Raw genomic sequence first — 25,158 nt, forward strand, 5'->3', positions numbered from 1 at the left:
GGGACCTAGAGTAAACTTTACTAAAACCTTCTATGATCAATCTTTTCTTCTGTGTTTTCAGGGGCCTAGAGTAAACTTCATTAAAACCTTCTATAATCTATTGTTAGACAGAAAAATACTGTAAATGTCAATGCCTTAAGTAAACATAAAAAATGAATTGCGTTTCTACCACAAACTGAAATGCTCTAATAACTATATTTTTGAACATGATAGTGTAAACAAGGTTTGTGGCAAAAATTCAATTCCTTTGGAGTACAAATCAGAACTTGATTCAGTTTGATTCTTTTAAATTATGTCTTGATTAAAGGTTCATTTAATTATTATAATAAATTCAAAATATTTTAGTTATTTTGACAGTCTTCATTCATATAGTCTCCGAATTGAGGGATTGATAAAGTTACTAATATCCAAAGTTTGTTCAGAATATAAAGAAAATATAATAATCCTTTCCAATCTTCAAATCCGTCTTGTTTCTTCTCAATATCAATTTAATTAAGTCTCATCTTCTTCACATTCATCTTACTATCCTTGTAACCCCTTGTAGCCTCTCACCTCTCGTACCCTCTTCCAGCCTTCAACCCCTTTCATAGCCCCTAACCAAACCGCCCTCTCCTAGTCTTTCAACCGCCCTACTAGCCCCTCACCCACTTTCATCACCTGAAACCCCTTCCCTCCTATCCCCAAATCCATCCTCCCTCTCCTATCTCCTGATCCACCCTCATAACTTTCCATCCCTCTATTAGTCTACCTCCCCACTCCTAGCCCCCTCCCATCCCATCTCCTAAACATATGCTGTAGCATCCAGTACCCAGTCCTTCCATTCACGGTTCCAATCTACAAAACATATGCTGTAGCTGTATGCTGTACCCAGTCCTTCCATTCACGGTTACAATCTACAAAACAAAATAATCTTAACTTTGGAACTTTTGTGTTAAATGCCCATAATCCCGATTGATTGATCTTTTGAATTTTACGGAGAACCTACTCGATTCCTTGATTTTGGATATCCGCAATTTTTCTGATCTCTTAATGGTTCAACGCAAAATTCCCTGATTATGATTGACAGGACCACTAAAGTTTCAGTAGAAGTAAATATTTCCATTCACTGTTATAGCGTCGATATAAGGATTTATCTCTTATATTGGATAATGAGATAGATATAGAAAGATAGATGTTACCGCCATGCAATTTCTATTGGTTCAGAATAGACAACAAACACATTGCTGAACCCTGATTGGATCAGGCGTTAATGAACTCGGCATACTAGACTGTGACCTCAGAAGTACTGTAAATCTTGGGATGTCTCCATCTAATGCAGACCTACGGATTCAATAAATTCTATACCCAATGGTGGTTATATCCAGCAGGGATAAATTTTATACCGGGATCAAACAATGATCCTCAAACAATATGAAGACAAATTTTCAAAACAAAAAATCTAAAAATGCTTAGTTATCTTGATACTTTTCTATAACTGAAAAATATGTAATCCACGGAACCTTTTTTGCTTTTTCCAGTGTTTTACAAATCACAATTAGCCTCAATACAACATAACAAACAATACCCTGATAAATAATGAATATACAATCAGCTAGTAATGTGTAATCCTGATTCTAAGTTCCAAGGAGGAAAAGAATTACTCCAGGTCTTCTATAAAACAATGTAATCAACCCGTCTCTGTTTCCTATTCATCATGGTCCAGAAAACTGTACAAAAAAAATGCAAATAGAAATCTGTATAGAAAAAAACTTTTCTTAGAAAACTATACAAAGAAATTGTAAACAAAATGTACTGAGACAAATTTACAAAGAAATTACACCGAGAAAACTGCATAAAGAAAACTGTACAGTGAAAACTGTGCAAAGAAAACTGCACAGAGAAAACTGTACAGAGAAAACTGTACAAAGAAAACTGTACAGAGAAAACTGTACAGAGAAAACTGTACAGTGAAAACTGTACAAAGAAAACTGTAGTGAAATTGTACAGAGGAAACTGATCAATTGAGTAATTTGTATACACATGTGTATTTAAAGAAGCGAAAAATAAAAATAAAAATACAACAGTAGATTGGAAACCCAGCTTTGCCTTGAAACTATACTTTACCTTTAAAAGTCAACCTACTCAACTTTGAATATTTGACTTAAGATAAGAACATTCCCGCAGTTCTACCGAGTTCAACATTCCCGCAGTTCTACCGAGTTCAACATTCCCGCAGTTCTACCGAGTTCAACATTCCCGCAGTTCTACCGAGTTCAACAATCCCCCAGTTCTACCGAGTTCAACAACAACAACAGGGGGTTCATGAGCTCTGATGTTACAAAAAAACAGACATTACTACTTTATATATATAGATGGAAGATGGATACAAAAATATCTTAAAATGAAACTAAAATATATGTTTCTTTATTTTCTGCAGAGAATTCTCCGCAAAAAAGCTCTGCAGCAACCAATCAGAAAAATCAGTTTCTTATTTAGAACCAAAATGAAACATTTTCCTCCACATATTGCATCTTAGTTCGACTTTCTTTCAGAAAAGTTAATTAGATAATTTCAGAAAATAGATAAGTCTTGAAAAACTTTATAGATTGAATCGGCTAAAGGAACTGAGTTTTTGCCACAAACTCTGATATTCTAATCGCTAAATTTTTGCAACACAATGTCGTAGACCTTAGTTCAAATAGTCTAAATTTAAAATATTAAAGGTTTACACTATCAGGTTGCAAAGACATAGGGATTTGAACATTACAGTACAGAGAACAACTAATTTTGTTGTTGTTGAGCATTTCACAGTGTGAAAGGCTTAAATTTGAATTAAATGAATTTTTGAACTTGTCACGAAATTATTTTAATTGTTTTTCAATAAGTTTTGCTTTTTAGTTTTGTAACTTAATAAAAAATAATTCTCTCCGATAAAGTATAGAAATCTAGGAGGATCCGTCCGGAAAATAATTCGAGTAAAGATCTCGTTCGAACTCACCTTGCAGTTATATCTAACATTATCTAATATTACACTTATATATGTAAAAGTAGTAATATATGTTTCTTTGTTTGCCTGTCTTGATATCCGATCATAACTCAGGAACCCCATGACCGATTAGGCACAAATTTTGATTGGGGAACTCGGGAGAACTTATAGCATTTCAGACCACGCACGGGAAAACGCTGTGTTCCCCAGCTATACTGTTAGAAAAACTTCTTCTGGAACAGAAGTTTTTTCTTGTTTTAATTAATATATTTCCTGTGACAGTAACATTTTCTGGTCAAGTTAATTATAAGAAATGTGACAATAAATATAAGTAATGGGAGGTTTTTTTAGTGGTTTTCATGGAACCTATTTGTTCTTCGACAGCATTTTACCAGATTTGGAAGAAATGTTTTTCTAACAGTGTAGTATTACATATTACTGATATCAGATGGATCCAATTTTTTAAATTCTTAATACGGAATATTCACCTATCCCCTTTTAGCAGGCCAGTTCCTTTCACCATTTCTAATCTTTTCTCTCTAAATTTTGAACCTTACTCGAGTCCCTTCTTTTCTTTCTACTCTTTAAACTTGATTTCTACTCTTTAAACTTGATTTCTACTCTTTAACTTGATTTCTACTCTTTAAACTTGATTTCTACTCTTAAACTTGATTTCTACTCTTTAAACTTGATTTCTACTCTTAAACTTGATTTCTACTCTTTAAACCTGATTTCCACTCTTTAAACTTGATTTCTACTCTTTACCTTGATATCCCCCCTCTATTATGCATTTTTCACCATATATTCACAACCCTGCTTCTTTACTCTGCATTTTTTATCCTATATTCAGAATCCTGCCTCTTTACTCTGCACTTTTTATCCTATATTCAGAATCCTGCCTCTTTACTTTGCACTTTTTATCCTATATTCAGAATCCTGCCTCTTTACTCTGCACTTTTTGTCCTATATTCACAACCCTGCCTCTTTACTTTGCACTTTTTATCCTATATTCAGAACCCTGCCTCTTTACTCTGCACTTTTTATCCTATATTCAGAATCCTGCCTCTTTACTCTTCACTTTTTATCCTAAATTCAGAACCATGCCTCTTTACTCTGCACTTTTTATCCTAAATTCAGAACCCTGCCTCTTTACTCTGCACTTTTTATCCTATATTCAGAACCCTGCCTCTTTACTCTGCACTTTTTATCCTAAATTATTTTTATCAATTTCCAATTTCAATTATGATGACCAAAAATCAAAAATCGGTTCAAAACTGAGGCTTTGACATCATTTACTCAGGAGAAAAAAAACTATTATTGTATGTATTTTCAAAGACAATTACAATATAAACTCTTAACAAAGATAACTTTGAAGATTTAGAACTAATGTCCCCTGCAATATAGTTTAATAAATGAAACTAATGTCCCCTGCAATATACTTTGATAAATGAAACTAATGTCCCCTGCAATATAGTTTAATAAATGAAACTAATGTCCCCTGCAATATGGTTTAATAAATGAAACTAATGTCCCCTGCAATATGGTTTAATAAATGAAACTAATGTCCCCTGCAATAAATGTAAATCAAAGTATTGATCATGTAACTCTGTATTTTCAGGTTTTATTTTGATACATACAGGGTGACCCCAAATATAATACTCTGACACGGCTGCATGGATTTTGTCTTTTTAACATTTTTTATGAAACTCTAAGTTTAGACCTTTTTTTAATACAGCAGACCAAATTCAACCTTCAGATCGTTCGTTATTAAAGTCTTATATGTAGTGGGTAACTCTGTAGTAACTTATCAATTTCTAATTCCCGAGTAATAATCGAAAGTTTGTAAAGAAACATGTGCTGTACTTGACTCGGAGTGTTGACATGCTTATAAATAGAGAATTCCATATTGACAGTATTTTCTGTTCAGGATTGATTATTAGTTTAATATTTGGATTTTATATTTAAAAACTCAATTTTCCAGCATATTTTAATGAGACTCAACCTACCATACAAAATTATCGATTTTATGTAAAAAAGATTACACAAATACGAAAACAACAATATATTTTGGAATAACTTTAAAGATGTGTTCAGTCAGTAGAAACGGGGCTCTTGGCACTATAGTTTCAGTAGAAGTAAATATTTCCATTTACTGTTAGCGCCGATTAAAGGATTCATAACTCTAATTGGATAATGAGATAGATAGAAAGATGTTACCGCCACACAATTTCTACTGGTTCAGAATAGACACCAAACACATGACTGAACCTAATTGGATCAGGAGCTAATGGAATCGGCATACAAGTGTGTTGGATGAACCATGAATAAATCTAGAATAGATTGATAATCTTAGAAAAATCTAATACTTAAAAATTCCTCAGTTTTCAATCAAAACTCTACATTTTTGAAAGTTGTGTTGAAGCCAAACTATAAATAATCATTATTTTATTACATGAAGTTGCACAGAATGTGCATGACACATACTAAATTTATTAAAATCAAATTATTTAATTCTGTGGTTTACCTGAGTCATTCAGGAACTTGCTCGCATCCACAAACATTCGACTAAAATAATAAATAAAAATTATTTTTGTTTTGTTTTATTTACAATTTGTGAACATTTATATGTTTGTCTTGTCTCGTCCAAACATTTTCAAACCAAATTCTGCAACATTTTATTCAAAAGTGAAATTATTCTGAGGGTAAAAATTACTTTGAAAATTAATCAATTTTTATTTTTGATGTCTCTTGAAATTATTGGCCGTTAACTTTGGGCTTTGATATCCCTCCTCCCATCGACAATAAATAAAGAAAAGTTTTACATAAACGCATTCAAAAATTTCAATATAAAAACTAATATCTGCATAATTTGATCCTGCATTTTCGAAACTCTTTTCAATGATAGATTATTATAATACAGTTTGAAATTTCATAAAAATTAGTTTAAAGGTTTCTATTGACACCATTAGGATAGAAAGATAAGAAGAAAAAAATTAATTAATATTATAATATGTTTGGATGAAAAGATAGATAGATAAATAAATAGATGATCCCGTCAAATTGAATTGCGGCCGAAAATTAACAAGTGTTAAATGAGTTTACAGATGAATGTGTCAGAAAAATGTTAAGTACCTGTTTACAGTTTTAGATAAATATTTTTCAAGACTAAATTTAAAAAACGTATACACTACAAAAAAATATCGATGTTTGTAATTTTCAGCATTTTTTCAGTTTTTTTCAGTTTTCCATCTTTGAGATGTCGAATTTTCCCTTTTACCCTAAATATAGATGTTGAATTGTGGTGTTCGGAGCTGAAAATTTGAAGAATGTGTTAATTAAAAGATTTAAATTTAGTGAAACTACAACATTTTTTTCTCAGGTAGAAAGTTAATTATTTACTTTAAAGTTTTCAATAATCCGTAACTAACTCCTGGCCTATGAACCCTGAAATGAGATGTCCAAGATGAATTTTATTTAATGTATCTATATTAGACTTATGGTGTCCTATTTAGTGTTATTACTTTAATACCACATCGTACCATCATCGTAACACATTGTATTCCTTGTGGCGCGTCTATTTTAATGTGGCGATAAAACTAAACAATGCGCGAAATTTAAGTTATAACTTAAAAGGTCTGTTTAATAATGAGTTGCTACTTAAATTTGAACTTTTTCAAATAAACCCTGAAGGGAAATTTGAATTTCCTGGGAAAAATCTGAACCAATCAGAGAAAAGGATTTACGGAGAGATATTACGTAACCATCGCTCATCAGCTGTTTTTTAAATTTTAAATAATTTAGATAACCGAAAACAAAACATATTTTCAGTTACAACCGTGTTTTAAGTTTACGTGCAAACATTAATAATCTAAAACGTGAAATTTATTCAATCAAGGTTTTCACTTTTTATCGTAAAGTTAAATGCCGCTTTCTCAGTTGAATGATAATTGATTGATAGACAAATTGGGAAAATGCGGGATTTTAATATTTAACCCCCGGGTTAAAATTCGTGTTTAAATTAAGTCAGAAGTGGCAATTAAGCTGAAACTTAAAATTTAAGTTGAAACTTTTCGTTCTTTAGTTTTTGACTCAGGACGCAAAGTTTAAACGGGTGAAGATCTAAGTTCAAATTATATTCAAGCGTTAGAGGTCTTGTTTAAATTAGCACCCTTACTTTACATTACTTTGTTTACCATTACGATTTTATGCTTTTTTGTGAAGATATACGTTTTATATATCTTAAACTTATCACACGTTTTTTAAATGTATTTTTTTACTGAAGGATTAAATTTTGACGTTTATTCCAATACAGTCTAGCGTAAGTTATTTATTAAGCTAGATTTTTGGCAGTCGGCTAATAACGACGAGGATTTCAAAACAATTAACTATATTTTACTTTAAATATACAAGGTAAGAAAAATGCCATATTTAAACGATCACATGTTTATATCTTCGTGGCCTTGAAACTCCTCTTTTCCTTCTAGCTGCCGCGAGAGATTCTCTAATTAAAAGACGACTTTCATAGCTGCCACAGTAGTCCCCCCAGAAGGAACGGCGGAGGTACGGCGGAGCAGATTCTTCTATCTCTTGAAGACCTGTGAGGGTTTCGTCGAATAGGTACAGATGGCAGAAGAACCTGGGGAATCAGCTTGAACCTGACCTTCTTGGGTAATCTGGTGGCGGAGGACGGCGAAGGAACTGAAGAATTGGTTACTGGATTAAGTCTGGGTATTCCTCGAGGCGGAGGAACCGCGGGAGTCACCGGAGTATCACTGAAAACAGGCTTCAGGCGATCTACTGAAACTGCATCTTGCTTAGAACCGATCTGGAGGCGGAAGTACTTGTCTCGATAACGTGGAGCCAAGGATGATATAACTGCATCTTCACGAACAAAAACGTATTTAGCTGAGACAAGAGCTGCAGGCAGTTGAACAGGTGGAACAGGACGAACATGATGAGGCGGAGAAACGGCGAATCCTTCAATGGCTCTGTCAACTTTCCTGAGGAAGGTATCAGGGAGGAGCTCAGGGACGTCTACAAGTTCACCAGGTAAGGTCAGAGGGGAACCGTACACAGCCTCGGAAACTGAGAGGCCAGTATCATCCTTCGGAGTTGCTCTCAAGCCCAAGAGAACTAGAGGTAGGTGAGAAAACCAATCAGAACCTGCTAACCTGGCTCGTAGAGAAGACTTAAGACTCCTGTGAAATCTTTCAACCATTCCATTACTTTGAGGATGAAAAGCGGTAGTAGTGGAGGTTGAAATTCCTAACATAGAACAAACTACAGTCCAGATAGAAGACGTGAATTGAGAACCTCTGTCAGACGTGAGAACTGCAGGAACTCCAAATCTTGAAATCCAGGTAGAGATTAAAGCACGAGCACAAGATTCAGCTGAGATGGAGGACAAAGGAACGGCCTCCGGCCATCTCGTAGTTCTGTCCATCATGGTGAAAAGATACGTAAAACCATGGCTTGATGAAAGAGGACCAACAAGATCCACATGAACGTGGGAAAATCTCCGGGTTGGTACTGGAATGGTGGAAACTGTAGAATGAACATGAGTTGAAATTTTGGATCTTTGGCATGAAATACATGATTTAGCCCACAAACCAACATCTCTGGACATCCCTGGCCAAACAAATCTTGATGAGATCAATCTCTTGGAAGCTCTGACACCATGATGAGAAATACTGTGTAGTTGTATAAATAGCTTGCGTCGAAGTTGAAGAGGGACCAGGGGACGAAGGGAACCAGTTGAAATATCACAAAAAATGTCACTAGCTCCCACGGAATGAGAAATCACTGTAAGAGATGGATTTACTTTCATTTCTTGCACAGATGAACAAATAGTTTGAAACTTGGACAAGCTTGAAGCATCCAAATCATATAAAGCTTGATTACATGAATTATCTCCGCCTGGAGCTGGGACCAAGGCGGATGTAGAGATGGAACAAGGAGAAAAATCTGAAACCTCAGTCTCCGACACCTCCGACACCTCTGACACCTCCAACACCTCCGACACCTCCGACACCTCCAACACCTCCGAAACCTCCGAACCAGGAACTGGAAGGGCGTGAGTTTGGATAGACTTGGAGGAGAGTTGGAATGGTTTGGGATCAGGTTTCGGGGCGGAGCAAGGTTTAATTGGACCTGGAGAAACTGAAGGTGAACCAGGGGTAAAACTTGGAGAAGACACAGGAGAAACTGGACGGGAAAGGGCGTCAGCTACCACATTCTCCTTGCCAGGAACATGTACAATGGAACTAGTGAACTCTGCCAGGTATGCAAGGTGTCTCTGCTGGCGAGCTGACCAGGGAGGACTCATCCTGAACAAAGCATGAGTTAATGGTTTGTGGTCAGTGAATATTGTAAATTCTCTACCTTCTAGCATGAATCTGAAGTGACGAACAGATGAAAATGCTGCCAGGAGTTCTCTGTCAAAGGCGGAGTATTTCTTCTCAGCGTCAGAAAGTTTCTTAGAGAAGAAAGCCAGCGGAGACCAAGATTTGTCACGTAGCTGTTGTTGAAGGACAGCTCCAATGTGGGAATCTGAGGCATCTACGGACAAAGAGATTGCTGCGTTGCTCTGAGGGTGAACCAGCTCTGGAACGGCTGAAAGGAGTTGTTTGGCTCTGTTAAAAGCGGAGTTCATGAGTGGAGTCCAAGAAATAGTTTTTCCAGGACCTTTCAGAGCATCGGTGAGAGGAGCAAGCACCTGAGCTGCAGAGCGGAGAAACTTCCTGTAAAAGTTAACCATCCCGAGAAACCTCTGGATGCTGGGTTTGTCTGATGGCTGCGGAAAGGCGGAGATGGCGGCGGAGTGTTTCACCAAGGGAGAACATCCAGAGGAAGTGAGGCGGTGTCCCAAGAACTCAATCTCCTTCACAGCAAACTGACACTTAGGCAGACCAATAGTAAGACCATGCTCTCGACAGAGGAGTAGAACGTCCCGGAGGTGCTAAACACGAGAAGATAAATCTTTGCTAAAGACCAGAATATCGTCAACATAGACAAAACAGAACGGGAGATCCCCAAAGATTTGATCCATCAGGCGTTGAAATGTGTTTCCAGCGTTACGTAATCCAAAAGGCATCCTCAGGAACTCAAACATCCCGAAGGGGGTGATGATGGCAGTCTTCTGGATGTCCCTCTGCTCGACAGGTACCTGATAATACCCCTTCTGAAGATCTAACTTGGAGAAAACAGTTGAACCACTAACTCGTGAGGAAAAATCGGCGATGTTGGGAAGAGGGTAACGGTCAGGCACAGTGGCGGTGTTTAGACGGCGGTAATTGCCGCAAGGTCTCCAACCTCCATCCTTCTTCTTGACCATGTGTAGTGGAGAAGCCCAAGGAGAGGTAGAACGGTGGACAATCCCAGAATTTTCCATGGCGGAGAATTCTGCTTTAGCTAAAGCAAGTTTAGCAGGGTCCAATCTGCGGGCTTAAGCGAAAATCGGCAGTCCAGGGTTAGTGAGAATGTGATGACGAACCTTATGACGTGGCGGAGAAGCAGTGAAACCATCGGATTGTAGGACATCAGGAAACTCTTCAAGAAGGTCTGACACGCACTGGGGAGTGGAGAGAAAAGCTGCTTGCATCGGCGCGGTTGAATCAACCGGAGAAAAGGATAAATCAATTCTAGAACCAATAGAAGAACTGTTGGAGAATACCTTTTTGCTCCTCACGTTCACGCTTAAATCATGATGTTGAAGAAAATCTGCTCCAAGGATTGGAACAGAAACTGGAGCCAGTTGGAAAGTCCAGGAACAATTCCACGTTCCAAACCGTAGAGGGATAATCCTGGAACCAGAGCAGGTTAAAGTTGACCCATCAGCCGTGAGTAACCGAACACCAGAGGTTGAAGATGAGGTTGGAGATGGGAAAACCGAGATTGAAGCCCCAGTATCAACTAGAAAACGACGGTTGGAGAGACCATCAAGGAGATAGATGAGAGCAGAACCAGTTGAACCGGCAGGCAGGGAAAAAGCATCCTCCTGCCGGTGCTCTAGTTTCCCGACCAGGCACATGGAGCTTGACAATTGAGGGCCTTGGAACCGAACTTGGCATGGTACCAGCAAAAGGATGGTGAAGATGAACGGCGGGACGGAGCTGCAGGAGTTTGAGAACGGCGGGTAACTGGACTAGAGGCTCTCTGAGAACGCTGATTACGGCGGTTCTGCCTAGAAGGAGGAGCATTAACAGCATGCATAGAATCCAGGGCGTTCACCGACGAACTAGAAGACAAACTACTCCGGTAAATCTTGTCAGCAAGTTGAGAGAGAACGGCGATATCGGCGGTTTTATCATGGACTAAGTGAGACCTGACATCAGATGGAAGTTGTCTCAAGAAAGCATACCGCAGGAACAAGCACTCTTGATGTTCTATAGGAAGGAGAGCCCTCATCCTGGACAACAGAGCTGAGGGTAGCATATCTCCAGACAAAGGAAGTGACATGATGGATTCACAAGGTGCGTAGTCCGTGAGAGAGTGTGTCTGTAAAAGACGAGACCTCAATACACCATAAGGATCTGCAGCAGGCGGGTTCCTTATTATATCCACTACATTATCTATTTCCTTCTGTGGTAGAGATGCAACCACATGATGGAACTTGGTGGTGTTGCTGGTGATGTTTTTGAGGTGGAACTGAGACTCAGCATTGATAAACCAGGACTCACAGCTGTCAGGCCAGAAAACGGGCAACTTCAGAGTGACTGCGTAGAGATGACTGGACGGGGTTGAATCCGCCTGGTTTACGGTGCCTGCGGCCAAGGTTGGATCTCCAGGCATGGCTGAAAAGAACCAAACACTGTCGAACTAGGTTTTTGCTTACTGTGATAGCCTGTGGAAAAAACAGGGAGGCAGGTTCACTTTTCAGCCAAAAATAACACTAGCGAAAAAACTAACTCAAAACACTGAGTTTTTATGTTTATATTATTATGTTTATATAAAGAATAATGCAACGCGGTGGGTTGCTTCACTTAGGACTTAGAAAACGTATTCAAATAGTCCGGGGTCACCAATTTGGCGGTCGGCTAACAACGACGAAGATTTCAAAACAATTAACTATATTTTACTTTAAATATACAAGGTAAGAAAAATGCCATATTTAAACGATCACATGTTTATATCTTCGTGGCCTTGAAACTCCTCTTTTCCTTCTAGCTGCCGCGAGAGATTCTCTAATTAAAAGACGACTTTCATAGCCGCCACAGATTACTTATATAAAGAAAGAATTAAATAAAAAATATTAGAGCCTCTAGGCTCTAATGTATCAAAATGTCAGAATAAGAAAAGATGTTCAAGGAATAAATCATGTTTTTCTATATTATCAGAAGGATGGACTTGCACAGTTAAAACTGTTTCAGCTGTTCAAATTCTTTAATGTCTTTTGACATATTAAAAAGTTCACAGAGTTTCAGTTCTGATCGAAACAATTCTAGAGTTCTGGACCTCCCCCCCGGCCCCCCCCCCATTAAAGGTTAGATTAGGTTGAAATTTCCGAATGGACCAGACAGAACGTTGTAGAAAATGGCCCAAAATTTGGCCTTTTATACAATCCAATAATTCCTCCAAAGGCCGGAACAAAGCCTTGTAAACACGGTCTGTATTTATATTCACAATATGTTTGCAACCAATTGTCGAATACCTCAAACTATAAATTATTTTAGATCAAATATATTAAAGGTTTGCACTATCAGATTGCAAAGATATAGAAATTAACAAATTTTAGTTTGAGGCAAAAACTATGTTTCTTTATTTTAGTATTACCATTTTAATGAAAACAAATGATTCTAACTTGATAATGATAACAACTTTTTGTTAATCCTTCTCCCACTCCCCTTCTTATATGCATAACCCCTGTTGCGGTGAGATATAATACCTCGGAAAGCAATCCTTGAAGTGAGTAAAGCTCTGGTTACTAAACATAGTACTAGATCCTTCCCTGTCCATCCATCCGTCCTCACCACATTCTCTCCAGGCTAAACCTTAAAAAGGAGACATTAGTATATTCTATTCATTCTATCCTCATTCTCTCCAGGCTACACCTTAGATAGGAGATATTAGTATATTCTATTCATTCTATTCTCATTCTCTCCAGGTTACACCTTAGATAGGAGATATTAGTATATTCTATTCATTCTATCCTCATTCTCTCCAGGCTACACCTTAGATAGCAGATATTAGTATATTCTATTCATTCTATTCTCATTCTCTCCAGGCTACACCTTAGATAGGAGATATTAGTATATTCTATTCATTCTATTCTCATTCTCTCCAGGCTAAACCTTAAAAAGGAGATATTAGTATATTCTATTCATTCTATTCTCATTCTCTCCAGGCTACACCTTAGCTAGCAGATATAAGGATATTCTATTCATTCTATTCTCATTCTCTCCAGGGTTCACATTATATAGGAGATATTAGTATATTCTATTCATTCTATCCTCATTCTCTCCCAGCTAAACCTTAGATAGCAGATATTAAGATATTCTATTCATTCTATCCTCATTCTCTCCAGGCTACACATTAGATAGCAGATATTAGGATATTTCATTTATCGGTCCTATTCTCATTCTCTCTCGGTTACACCTTTACAAAACCTTTAACCGTTAACCATTCCCCAAAACCTGCAAAGCAATACTTTGTTTTTGGTAAAGTTTTAAAAATTTTGAGTAAGATGAAATATTATTAAATCTAATTATGGCTTTTTCCAGTATCCGTATACTGTAAACACTATTCGACTATTTGGGTAATCTTTACAGAGATTATAAAAGAGATTTTATAAAATAGATATCCTCTTGGTGTTAGACATTTTCCCAAGGGTGACTCCCCAAGTGACAATTTCTCAAGTGGCAACTTCCCAAATGTGGAATTTCCCAAAGGTTAGGACCTCAGGTGACCCCACCAGGTAATGAAGAAAAATATTCCACTATCTAATTTTATGGCGAGAAAAAAATTACGACATATTTTTTTCGTTGTAATCTGTATCAACGTTATCAAACTAGATCCCTGTGTTCTATGATCTAGGTCCCAGACACCCAGCTTGTCTTAAATGACACTTCAAAGATAGAAAGTTAAGTCATCCATGTTTCCTACTTTTAGCTTAATTAAAAGATCACTTTTCCGTTTTAATTCTATGCTTTCTCTTATTATTTTAAAATGTTGTTGGAAAAAAGTTGAATTTTAAACCAAGCCTGTAGATTTTTATCTCTCGAGATTGGTTTCTTATAAATGAACTGACATTGACAAGACTAATAAGAGCGACGCTACATCGCATGTCTGATTTAGTACTGTACCATTTCAATCTCTTTCAACAATCAGAAATATATCGTCGTTTATCATAAGAAGTGTTAAATGATCATATTTTCCATAATTGACTCTGCAGCATAAATAGTAAATTGAAGACGACACTCTGTGAGTGAAAGATGTCTCGTGTAACGTGTATAGTCCCTTTAAATTAGGGCAGTGTAGGTTTAACCTTCCCATTGGTTTGCTTAACTACGGTCAAAGATATCACTTTAAAAATAAGTTAAGATATCACTTTAAGATATCACTTTAAAAATAAGATAAGATATCACTTTAAAAATAAGGTAAGATATCACTTTAAAAATAAGTTAAGATATCACTTTAAGATATCACTTTTAAAATAAGTTAAGATATCACTTTAAGATATCACTTTAAAAATAAGTTAAGATATCACTTTAAAATAAGTTAATTTCATTCTTTAGCAGGAAAAATAAAGTTAATATCAACTGAAAATATTACATGGAGAAAATAAAATCAGTGGAAAATGTCACACCCAGAAAATAAAATCTGCTGAAAATTCGACAAAAAAGAAAAAAGATCTTCGGTAAATATTACATAAAGAAAAGTAAATCCGCAAAAAAGTGAAAATATGGCATAAAGTAAATAAAATCAGCTGAAAATATTACATAAAGAAAAGAAAATAACGGTTAAAAAGTCCAATAAAGTTTCAGATGTAATGAATGTTTCTGACATTTTAGATTAAATTTCCTCTTCTTTAGGTTCCCATTATGTTAAACATAATTTAAAATTCTTTAAATCTTACAACATTTCGTAAATTCTCTATGTTTAGAAAAATAAACAGGGGAAAAATGGAAAGGGTTGCTTTAGATTTTGGAATATAAGATACGAAGATAACACGAGACAGATAAGATAATTTTGTAAAACCAAAACAAGCTTGAAAAAAACCGGCCAGAATAACTCAAATTTTAGAAGAAAATATCGGTATAATTGAAATTTTAGACAAAAAGTCCGGGATAACTAAATTGTCTTATCTCAGCTTATCAAATCTTATCTTATCTTATCTTATCTTATCTTATCTTATCTTACCTAATCTTATCTTATCTTATCTTATCTTATCTTATCTTATCTTATCTTATCTTATCTTATCTTATCTTATCTTATCTTATCTTATCTTATCTTATCTTATTTTATCTTATCAGTGTTACACCCTTGGAAGAGTTTTATATATATATTAATATATTTTTTACTGTGAAAAACTATTCTTTACTTAACAAATACGGATTAACCTTCTGAGCCCTGTAAATAAAGAAATAATAGTAATGCGCTTTATTTTCTAAAGAAAACATTAAAATTAAAAAGGTGAAATTTTTTTTTTCATCGAAACTTAACCTCTAAAAAATCCGATAGAAGTAAGATAAGTAGCGATCAAAAGCGCTTATTTTTCGCCTTAAGCCTACACCCCCTTTAATTTTTCGCGAATAGTCCCTTCAAGGAAAACTATTTGCTTTAACACACTATGAAATACACATGCGACTGCTTAAATATCGTCTTCTCATTCCACAGTTTTATCTTTTTCACTGTAAAATCATTTGAAAAAGTATTTTTAGAAAACAAAGATAAATATCTGTGATAAAAGAAGCCTGGATTCCCTGGAGTGTAACTGAACCTACTTGTCTTTATAACCCCCTGGAGATGCATGGGGCAGGGTTGGATGAGTTTAGAGTTGGGTGGAGCATGGGGCCAACACACCAGCTCATCCCAGTATCCGGAGCAACCTTCATCCTCACCAAACTAAAAAAAAAATGAAAAATTAACTACAAATCTTTGATTTTTTCTCATTCGAGGGTTGATTAGGAGGAAGAACGCTGCATACTTTAAACTTTTGGACTACAGAATCTCAATAGCTTTGTTTACAATAAAAGTATATATTGAAGTTTCCGGGAGGAATGTAAACAAACTAAGTTACTGATGAGGCTGAACTTTGTTTACATTTCTCCCAGAACCTGCGTACACATTATTTGTAAAGAAAGACATGAGAGTTCCTGGTATATTTCTTGAGTTTTAATGTTGGTCAATCTTGCAAATGGATTTAGCTAGCCTATATCATGTGTTGCATAAAACGCGTTGGGTCGACTAGACTCTGGGTTCAATACTGGCTGGTACGAGTAGATCTCATGTTTATTGAATAACCCTGGATGTATTTGAAGAGGAAATATATCAATAAGAGTTCAACAGAACTTATTTAATTTCACCAGAACTTAAATCAAAACTTCTTCAACCAAACCGAAATGTCTTAGAATTTTAACATTTAATATATAAATATATATATATATATATTCAAAGAGGCTTTTTAGTCGGGACCCTTTAAACTTTTAAGTGGGTAAAAATATTTTTTTTTTTTTGGCCCACTCCGATTGCCAAAATCCTCAAAAATTTAGTGCAAAGAAACATAATAAAATCTTATAAATTTTCCGATAGAAAAACAGGAATATCACCATAATTTTGTCAATATAGTAAAGTGGTCCCGTTGCTAATCGGACATGTAACGGTCTTTAAATGGAGTATATCGATCTTATATCGGATTAGATTGGGAACCCGTTTACCAACACTTGAACGATTTAACCTGGAAACACAATTTTTGCAATAAAGTCGACCCACTCAACTTAAAATCTTAAAATCAAGCTAAGAACATTCCCGTGGGTCTCCCGAGCATCCCGATCAAAATTTGAGGCAAAACAATTCAGGGGTTCCTAAGTTATGATCGGACAAACAAACAGAGATTACAACTTTAATTATATAGATTACTTTTATAACTTTGAATTCTGATCAAATAGCAATGAAAAGTTTGAAAAGTTGCAAAACTTTAAGGATTAGAAAATTAGAATTTGAGGCAAGTGACAAGTTACTTTCTTTTCTGAGTCATTTTGCAAGGGATAAGATTTTATAAGAGTAAAACCCGGTCTTTGCGTCTGCTTAGACCCAAGTAAAGCTCAAGTCATGACCCGGGTTTTGGATGGACTTCAGTTTAGTAAAAACCAACCATCTTGGGGTTTTCTCTCTTTAAGGCTCGAGTCTTCAGCAGTTGATGATCGTAAAATCTTTTGTATTTGTATACAAAGATGTCATGGTTTCTTTTGTTATAGAATTAATTGGTGGAAGGCCCTTACACTTTTTCATGATTTGATTAAAATAAGTTCTATGAAGTGCAAAAACCTTCTAACTAACTTCCAACGGAAGCAGGAAAAGGTGAAAGGAAAAGAAACTGAATGAAAAGGTTTAGTTTTAACCCTTAAAGTACAGACTTGGCGTTTGTCTATAGTGAACTTGTTAGGGTTCAGATAGAATAGTTTTCATTAAGATAAAACAAGGTGTAAGTTTAGTCTAGAAATGCACCCGGAAAACTCCAGTTTATTTGTTTCTATCTTTTAGGAATAAATAATTGGAATACAAAGATAAAATAAATCCCAGTAATATTCTAAAAGAAATCCCAATTATATTCTAAAAGAAATCCCAATTATATTCTAAAAGAAATCCCAATTATATTCTAAAAGAAATACCAATTATATTCTTGGACCTAGACCTTTTATTTCTAGGAAAGTAATTGGCAAAATTCTTATCAATTGTTGAAAATGTTGGATAAATGATGTGCTTAAAGTCAACAAATCAACAGATGAACATCCTAGTAAGGACAAGAACATTTACTTCATATAATAAGTAAAGAAATTGCTTAAAAAATAGAACCATTACTCCGGGTCCCATACCACACCAAGATATAATTATAGTCAACTGGACTTTCAAATCCAGTTTTTGATTTTTTTTGTATGTGAGATAATTTGGCCGCTAGGTTTCTCTGCTATCGATGTTTCAGCAATTTCATTTGGGGGAGACACCTGGCGGCCAAAAAATCGATGTTTAAAGTACATTGTATATAGTAAAAAAAAAGTATTATAAAGTCTCAACTTTATACGAATGCATCGAATTGAATTCGACATTTTAAAGTTGTATATCAGAATGATTGATTTTAAATCTACTTGAAATATTTACGTTCTGAGATCATTTTTTTGCGAACACTCTCTTTAAGTTCCCTTGATGTTGACAATTTGTTGCAAATTTGCAGAAAAAATAGAAAATAATTTGTATTTATTTACTTGTGTGGTTCTCATGTTGGTATTATTTCCTAGAACTTGATATCCGAGAATACTTCCGTTTCCTCTGTTCAACAATACAACCAATAAAACCGGTTATTTACCAAATAAAGTTCTAAACGGCACAGTTTAGGAAAAATAAAGATATTTTGTGGATTTTTCCAGCTTATCAGTGACCTCCACTTAGAATATAAGATACAAGGTTTTTCGCAAAACATGACAGTTGATAAATGGTAAAAATGTCTTCTTCAATATATTGTATTCGAAATTAAAGACTATGCTGTCTATAACGTTAAAAATTCTTTAACTCAAATAAATTTTACTTTGAAATAAATTTTACTATACAACAAACTTTATTATTCTCTGTTATCTCACAACTTAACAAATTATTTGTGAGCACCTTCTCTTTGGACAGTACAACACTAAAACAAAAACAAGTTTGCGGATTTCATAATATTTTTTCACGCATTTTCAAAATTTTACTTAATAAAAACTTTTAAACACAATTTTTTTAAATTTTGATCGTTCATAAACCTTCCCCCTGGGTCACGTGAGGTCCCACACAAAATATGTGCTCGATCGTAGTAACCATTATGACGTTAATTGGATAGAAACAAACAAACAAACAAACAGAGACCCAAGTATATAAATAGGTTTTATTTGTATAGTTTCCCCCAAAGAATGAGAAATAGAGTCGCGACAGCTGAACAACGTTTTTTTAATCTTCTTATTGAATCAAAAGTTTCATGTTTGATTCGGCACATTCAAAAAGTTTTAGGTCGTCCATGAAATCTCTTTTTTCTGGATAACATTTATGAGAGCTAATCTGAAATTTAATTGAATCTAGAGTTTTAGAGCCATTTAGTTTATATAATTCTTACAATAGTGCACTTTCCTTATCGTATTGACCAAAATATTAGCTAAGGGGGGGGGGGGGAGAGGGGCAACGTTTGTATCACACACCTTCCCCCCCCCAAAAAAAAAGTGCCGTGTGAGTTGTGAGTAAGTCTTGTATCAACTGAATTCAAAGTAAATCCAACTCAGGTTTAAGTAAGAAAAAGTTTAAACTTTATTTATTAGAATTCAATAAAAGGTAACTTTAAAATGTTTAAAAATCAACTGAAAGCAAAATTATTTACAAGATTTACTTTCTTCTCCATTTTTTTGGTAATTCCTTCCTTTCCAGTCTTTTTTTCTATTCTACCTGTCATTTTCTTTTCCCTTTCTTTTTCTTTCCTTTCATTTTAGTTACATTCTTAGCTTTTTGTTAATGATGTTAGTACAAGCTTTATATGTCAGGTATCTTTCTGAGATTTTCCTGTTCTATTGCACCACGGCAACATTTTCAAAACTGGAGATTTTTAAAAAGTTTTTGGTTGGACAATTCCAACTGTTCCTAGATTTGGATCCGATCGGGTTTTCCGTTTCGACGTTTATTGTATACAAAAATTGAAACCAATAAACAAATATAGAAACATCAAGATAAGACATATTGTATTATTGTTTGTATTCCTTATAAAGTTTAGACATTCTTCCTCGGAGAGGAAGCTCCAACCTGGAACCTCCAGGGTTTCTGCCATATTCAAATCTGAAAATGATCGGTCAAACACAGAATTGGTCCAACAAAACATACAGGCCGTGTCCTGCACTAAGCATAAAGGGTGTCCCACTAACTGCACTAAACATACAGGTTGTCCCACTCAACATACAGGGTGTCCCACTAAACATACAGGGTGTCCTGCACTAAACATACAGGTTGTCCCACTCAACATACAGAGAGTCCAACTAAACATACAGGGTGTCCTGCACTAAACATACAGGGTGTCTTGCACTAAAAATACAGGGTGTTTTGCACTAAACATACAGGGTGTCCTGCACTAAACATACAGGTTGTCCCACTCAACATACAGAGAGTCCCACTAAACATACAGGGTGTCCTGCACAAAACATGCAAGCCGTGTCCTGCACTAAGCATAAAGGGTGTCCTAAACATGCAGGTTCTCCCACTCATTATAAAGGGTGTCCCACCAAACATACATGGTGTCCCACTAAGCATACAGGGTGTCCTGCACTAAAAATACACTGTGTCCCACTAAACATACAGGGTGCCCCTCTAAACATACAGGGTTTTCTGCACTAAAAATACACGGTGTCCCACTAAACATACAAGCTGTCCCACATAACATACAGGGTGTCCTTCACTAAAAATACACGGTGTCCCACTAAGCATACAGGGTGTCTCACATAACATAAAGGGTGTACTTCACTAAAATTACGCGATGTCCCACCAACATGATATAAAGAGTTTTTTTAGATTTTACGAATAAATGTAGCAAAATATCTGAAGGTCTGAATATTTTCTAAAATCCGTCGAATTTGCCTTACGCTTCCCTGATTTTATAAAGTGATTAAATTTGAATATTAATTAAGGTTTGATACCTCAATCCATCAAAGGTAAAACACCTTTTAATATCAAATCCTGAGATAGCACAGAACATTAGCTGCGAATATTTAGACAACAAAATCCAGATGGATATTTCTCAGTGAAAACACTCTGTAATTATCTTTGAATAAGATAGAATTCAACACACTCTTGTATGATGTATAATGTTTTACTCAGATATATCTTTTTAGGTGTACTATTATCAGTTTGAATGGGAGTATTATTAGCGTAGAGGGAAGTATATATTATCAGCTGAGATGGGAGTATTATTTTCTTATATGTGAGTATTATCAACTTGGATGGGAGTATTATTAGCGTAGAGGGAAGTATATATTATCAGCTTGGATGGGAGTATTATTTTCTTATATGTGAGTATTATCTTAGATGGGAGTATTATTTTCTTATATGTGAGTATTATCCGCTTGGATGGGAGTATTATTTTCTTATGTGTGAGTATTATCTTAGATGGGAGTATTATTTTCTTATGTGTGAGTATTATCAGCTTAGATGGGAGTATTATTTTCTTATATGTGAGTATTATCTTATATGGGAGTATTATTTTCTTATGTGTGAGTATTATCAGCTTGGATGGGAGTATTATTTTCTTATTTGTAAGTATTATCTTAGATGGGAGTATTATTTTCTTATATGTGAGTATTATCAGCTTAGTTGGGAGTATTATTTTCTTATTTGTAAGTATTATCTTAGATGGGAGTATTATTTTCTTATGTGTAAGTATTATCTTAGATGGGAGTATTATTTTCTTATATGTAAGTATTATCTTAGATGGGAGTATTATTTTCTTATTTGTAAGTATTATCTTAGATGGGAGTATTATTTTCTTATATGTAAGTATTATCTTAGATGGGAGTATTATTTTCTTATATGTGAGTATTATCTTAGATGGGAGTATTTTCTGTTTTACTAGGAGTAGTAATAGATTGAATGGTAGTAGTGTCAGATTAAATGGGAGTATCATTAGGATGGGTATCTTGTGCTGATAAACTTCACTTATAGAATATGGGTCAGCTCCCCCTCTCTCGCCTCCTTTGCCTGCTTAAGTCCGTTTTATTTTTAGATACTAAAATACTTTCATGAAAACTGGAAATCTGCACATTTTTCACGGTCAATCAATCAAAGTAATGTAACCTTGAACAACATTTTGAGAGATCTAAAACAACTTTTACTTTTGAAACAGATTTTTTAAATGTGGAAATTTAGAAAATACTAAATTTAGAAAGTTTTTAAACTATGAAATTAGAAAACTGGGCACAACATTCTAATAAATAAGCAAAAAATTACAAATAAAAAGATCTAAACCTCACCTTTTTCTCCCCCCAAAAAAATATATTAATGCGAAATTTTTTTCTGGTCAAATAAATTCGGAGCCATGTTTTGAGAGAAATAAACAATTTATTTCAATGTTAAATAAAAGCTCAAAACCTAACATCATTAAACATTATTGAAAAACAAAGAGTATTAACAAGATCAATGTTAAGAGCTGAACACCGAACAAAATTCAAAATTCAACAATGAATGTCGTACATCCTTGTAAGAACAAAATTGTAACTGACCTGAACCTGAAAATAAACAAAGGCTTTGGTTTAAAATGACCATAAGTTAATAAATACTAAAAGTAAACAATGATAATTTTTGAAGACTGTTACATCGAAAAAAAGTAAATAGCTTCATTATACATTGATCACTGTACACTCTTTTTTCAAAAAACTGAACACTGAACAATAAGCATCATTGAAAACTGAACACTGAACAATCAGCAGCATTGAAAACGGAACACTGAACAATAAGCATCATTGAAAAACTGAACACCGAACAATTAGCATTATTGAAAAACTGAACACTGAACAATAAGCATCATTGAAAACTGAACACTGAACAATCAGCATCATTGAAAACTGAACGCTGAACAATAAGCATCATTGAAAAACTGAACACCGAACAATTAGCATTATTAAAAAGATTGAACAACGAACAACAAAACAACTGAACATAAAGCATTGAGTATCGTTCAAAAACTGAACACTGAAAACGGAGCATCATTGAAAAACTGAACACTGAACAATAAGCACCATTGAAAAACTGAACACTGAACAGTAATTGCACTATCAAAACTGAACACCGAACAACATGCATCGTTGAAAAACTTAACAGCAAATTCTGAGTAGGATTGAAAAACTAAAAACTGAACACGGAGCGTAATTGAAAACATAAACACAGAAATTGAGCATCATTGAAGGCTAAACACATCTGAACACTGAACACTTAACACATGGGCATAATTTATAAACAGAACCCTAAACATGATTCTCTGTTACATGTTTCTCCTCCAAGGGGTAAGGTTGATCTACGCGGAGTAAAGGAGAGAAACTAAAGATTCTCCGTCTTTACTCCGTAATATCCGGACCCTCTCCGTCCTACCCTCTCGGAGAACAATTTCATAGATTAAACATGTGGATAAACATTAAACGCATTTTATTTATCATTAGTTTAAAAACGAAAACAAGCATCGAATATAAGGCACAACAATATGTATTTAATGTGCACGTTTAGCATTTTTACGCGTTCTTCAAAATATTTTATTTTTGATACTTTTTGGCAAAAAATAAATGTGTTCACAATTGTGTGTTGGTCTGACTGCTTCTAATAAACAGACTAAAACTGAATAACCCAAAATTATGTGTGAAATCTATAATGACACCAAAAATAAGCGTCAAATTTCCACCTGCTTTATTTCTTGGATACAACACACACAAAAATCAATTGCAGATTAAAACAAAAATAGAAGGAGGGTCAGCAACAAAATTTAAATTCATATTTGTATTTTTTTTAATAACACCCTTTATAAAACAAAGAGTGTATAAGGTTGGAGTAATCAGTTCTAATTTTGGACTAAACTATTTTGCATACTTATTTTCTTAATGATAGGTCAAATAAAGGAACTTATTACTTGCTCAAAACTTTTAGGATGTTTGCAACCAGATGTTGCAGACCTCTTATTAAATTCTGCTGGAATAGTCAAAGTTTTTATATTAATAGTTGAAACATTGAATACAATTTTAAGTGAAACCAACCATATTTGAGCGGCGGCTTAAATTTAAGCCGCGCCGCTCAAATTCTTTAAATTCGGTCTCTGGATCCTTTGCGGAGCAGGAAAGGTTACTATGATATCTTGACGTAGGATAAGACAACAAGGTCTTTCAATAGCTGTTGATAGCTTTATATATTTCTGTTATTTGATATGTTACCTGATGTTAGCTGAATAGAAACATTTATTATTTTATTTTTTAAGAGATGATTATTTAACGTGCACCATGAGATCTGGGGATTAGACAATTTGAATTTTTGGCGAGTAATCAGAGGCCTAATTTAAAGAATTTTAGCCGCGGCTTAAATTTGAGACGTGGCTCAAATATGGTTGGTTTCACTTAAAATTGTATTCAATTTTTTAAAGATTTAAGTCGGCGCTCAATTGAAACCGTTTTTGGCGGATTTGAGACGCTGCTCAAATTCATTTAATTCAGACTCAGTTCATTCTGCCTATTCTTTGGTTAAATTAATATCCTTGAGAGTTTCCACTGCCGCAGCTATCCTAGCTGAGATAAAGGTTAGCGGTGTATGGAACATTACATTTAAGAATTATTATCATCCTCATATTGGAAAATATAGTTTGTTGTTGTTCCAACCGGATAATAACTAAAATTCTAGAAATTCAGGGCGCTTTACAGTCCACACAACCCTTGCAAACGTTGACTTTGTGGTACATTTTTGATAGTATTTCTTTCGAAATAAAAATATTGATTGTTGAAAGTGATTTTATAATGATCAGAGTGGTCATGTTCCCAAATCCTGAAATTGGTTGAATTATTCGGTCACAGATGAGTTTTCATATCGAGTTGGTTTTGCTAGATAAAGTTTACGTATTAATCCCAGATATTTTTCCAAAAATTATTCCTACATCGGCAATCTCAGGTTTCATTCTGATTCATTGAACAAATAGGGATAAGGAATAAGGGTCACGTAAAAGTTTTTAAAATAAAATAAAGTTACAAAATTTTTTTGTGCTATATTTTTCTTAGATTTAGATTTAAAAAAAAACAGACGCAAGCGTAATTTCAAGCGACCTCAAATGCACAAATTGAATAACCTATTCAGAAGTTTTACTTTGAAACCTTTATTTCATCAATAATCTGGAAGATATTGGCGCTTTTAGGTTAAAAGTGTTTAATTTAATTTCCTTTATGTTTTATTTTATTACAAATGCGCGAGTCATCTTTGTAGAGAAACCAAACTTAAATTTTACCCGTTTTCAAAGT

General features: G+C 34.8%; 1 protein-coding gene across 2 annotated transcripts; it reads right to left on the bottom strand.

The window, feature by feature from the left end:
- Positions 1-772: 772 nt before the first annotated feature.
- On the bottom strand, positions 773-19,990 carry LOC111697921 (parathyroid hormone 2 receptor). 2 transcript variants are annotated; one of them, XM_023468072.1, is made up of 6 exons: positions 19,894-19,990; positions 18,385-18,448; positions 15,907-16,027; positions 12,849-12,954; positions 5,490-5,530; positions 773-834 (listed from the first exon to the last, which is right to left on the bottom strand). In XM_023468072.1, exons 1-6 carry the CDS (start codon positions 19,959-19,961, stop codon positions 782-784), a joined length of 453 nt encoding a protein of 150 aa, XP_023323840.1. In that variant the 5' UTR covers positions 19,962-19,990; the 3' UTR covers positions 773-781. The 2 variants fall into 2 exon arrangements, with proteins under 2 accessions (XP_023323840.1, XP_023323841.1); XM_023468073.1 differs by lacking the exon at positions 19,894-19,990 and adding an exon at positions 19,055-19,200.
- Positions 19,991-25,158: the final 5,168 nt, after the last annotated feature.

Source organism: Eurytemora carolleeae, unplaced genomic scaffold, assembly GCF_000591075.1.
Source record: "Eurytemora carolleeae unplaced genomic scaffold, Eaff_2.0 scaffold51, whole genome shotgun sequence".
Taxonomy (NCBI): Eukaryota; Metazoa; Arthropoda; class Copepoda; order Calanoida; family Temoridae; genus Eurytemora; species Eurytemora carolleeae.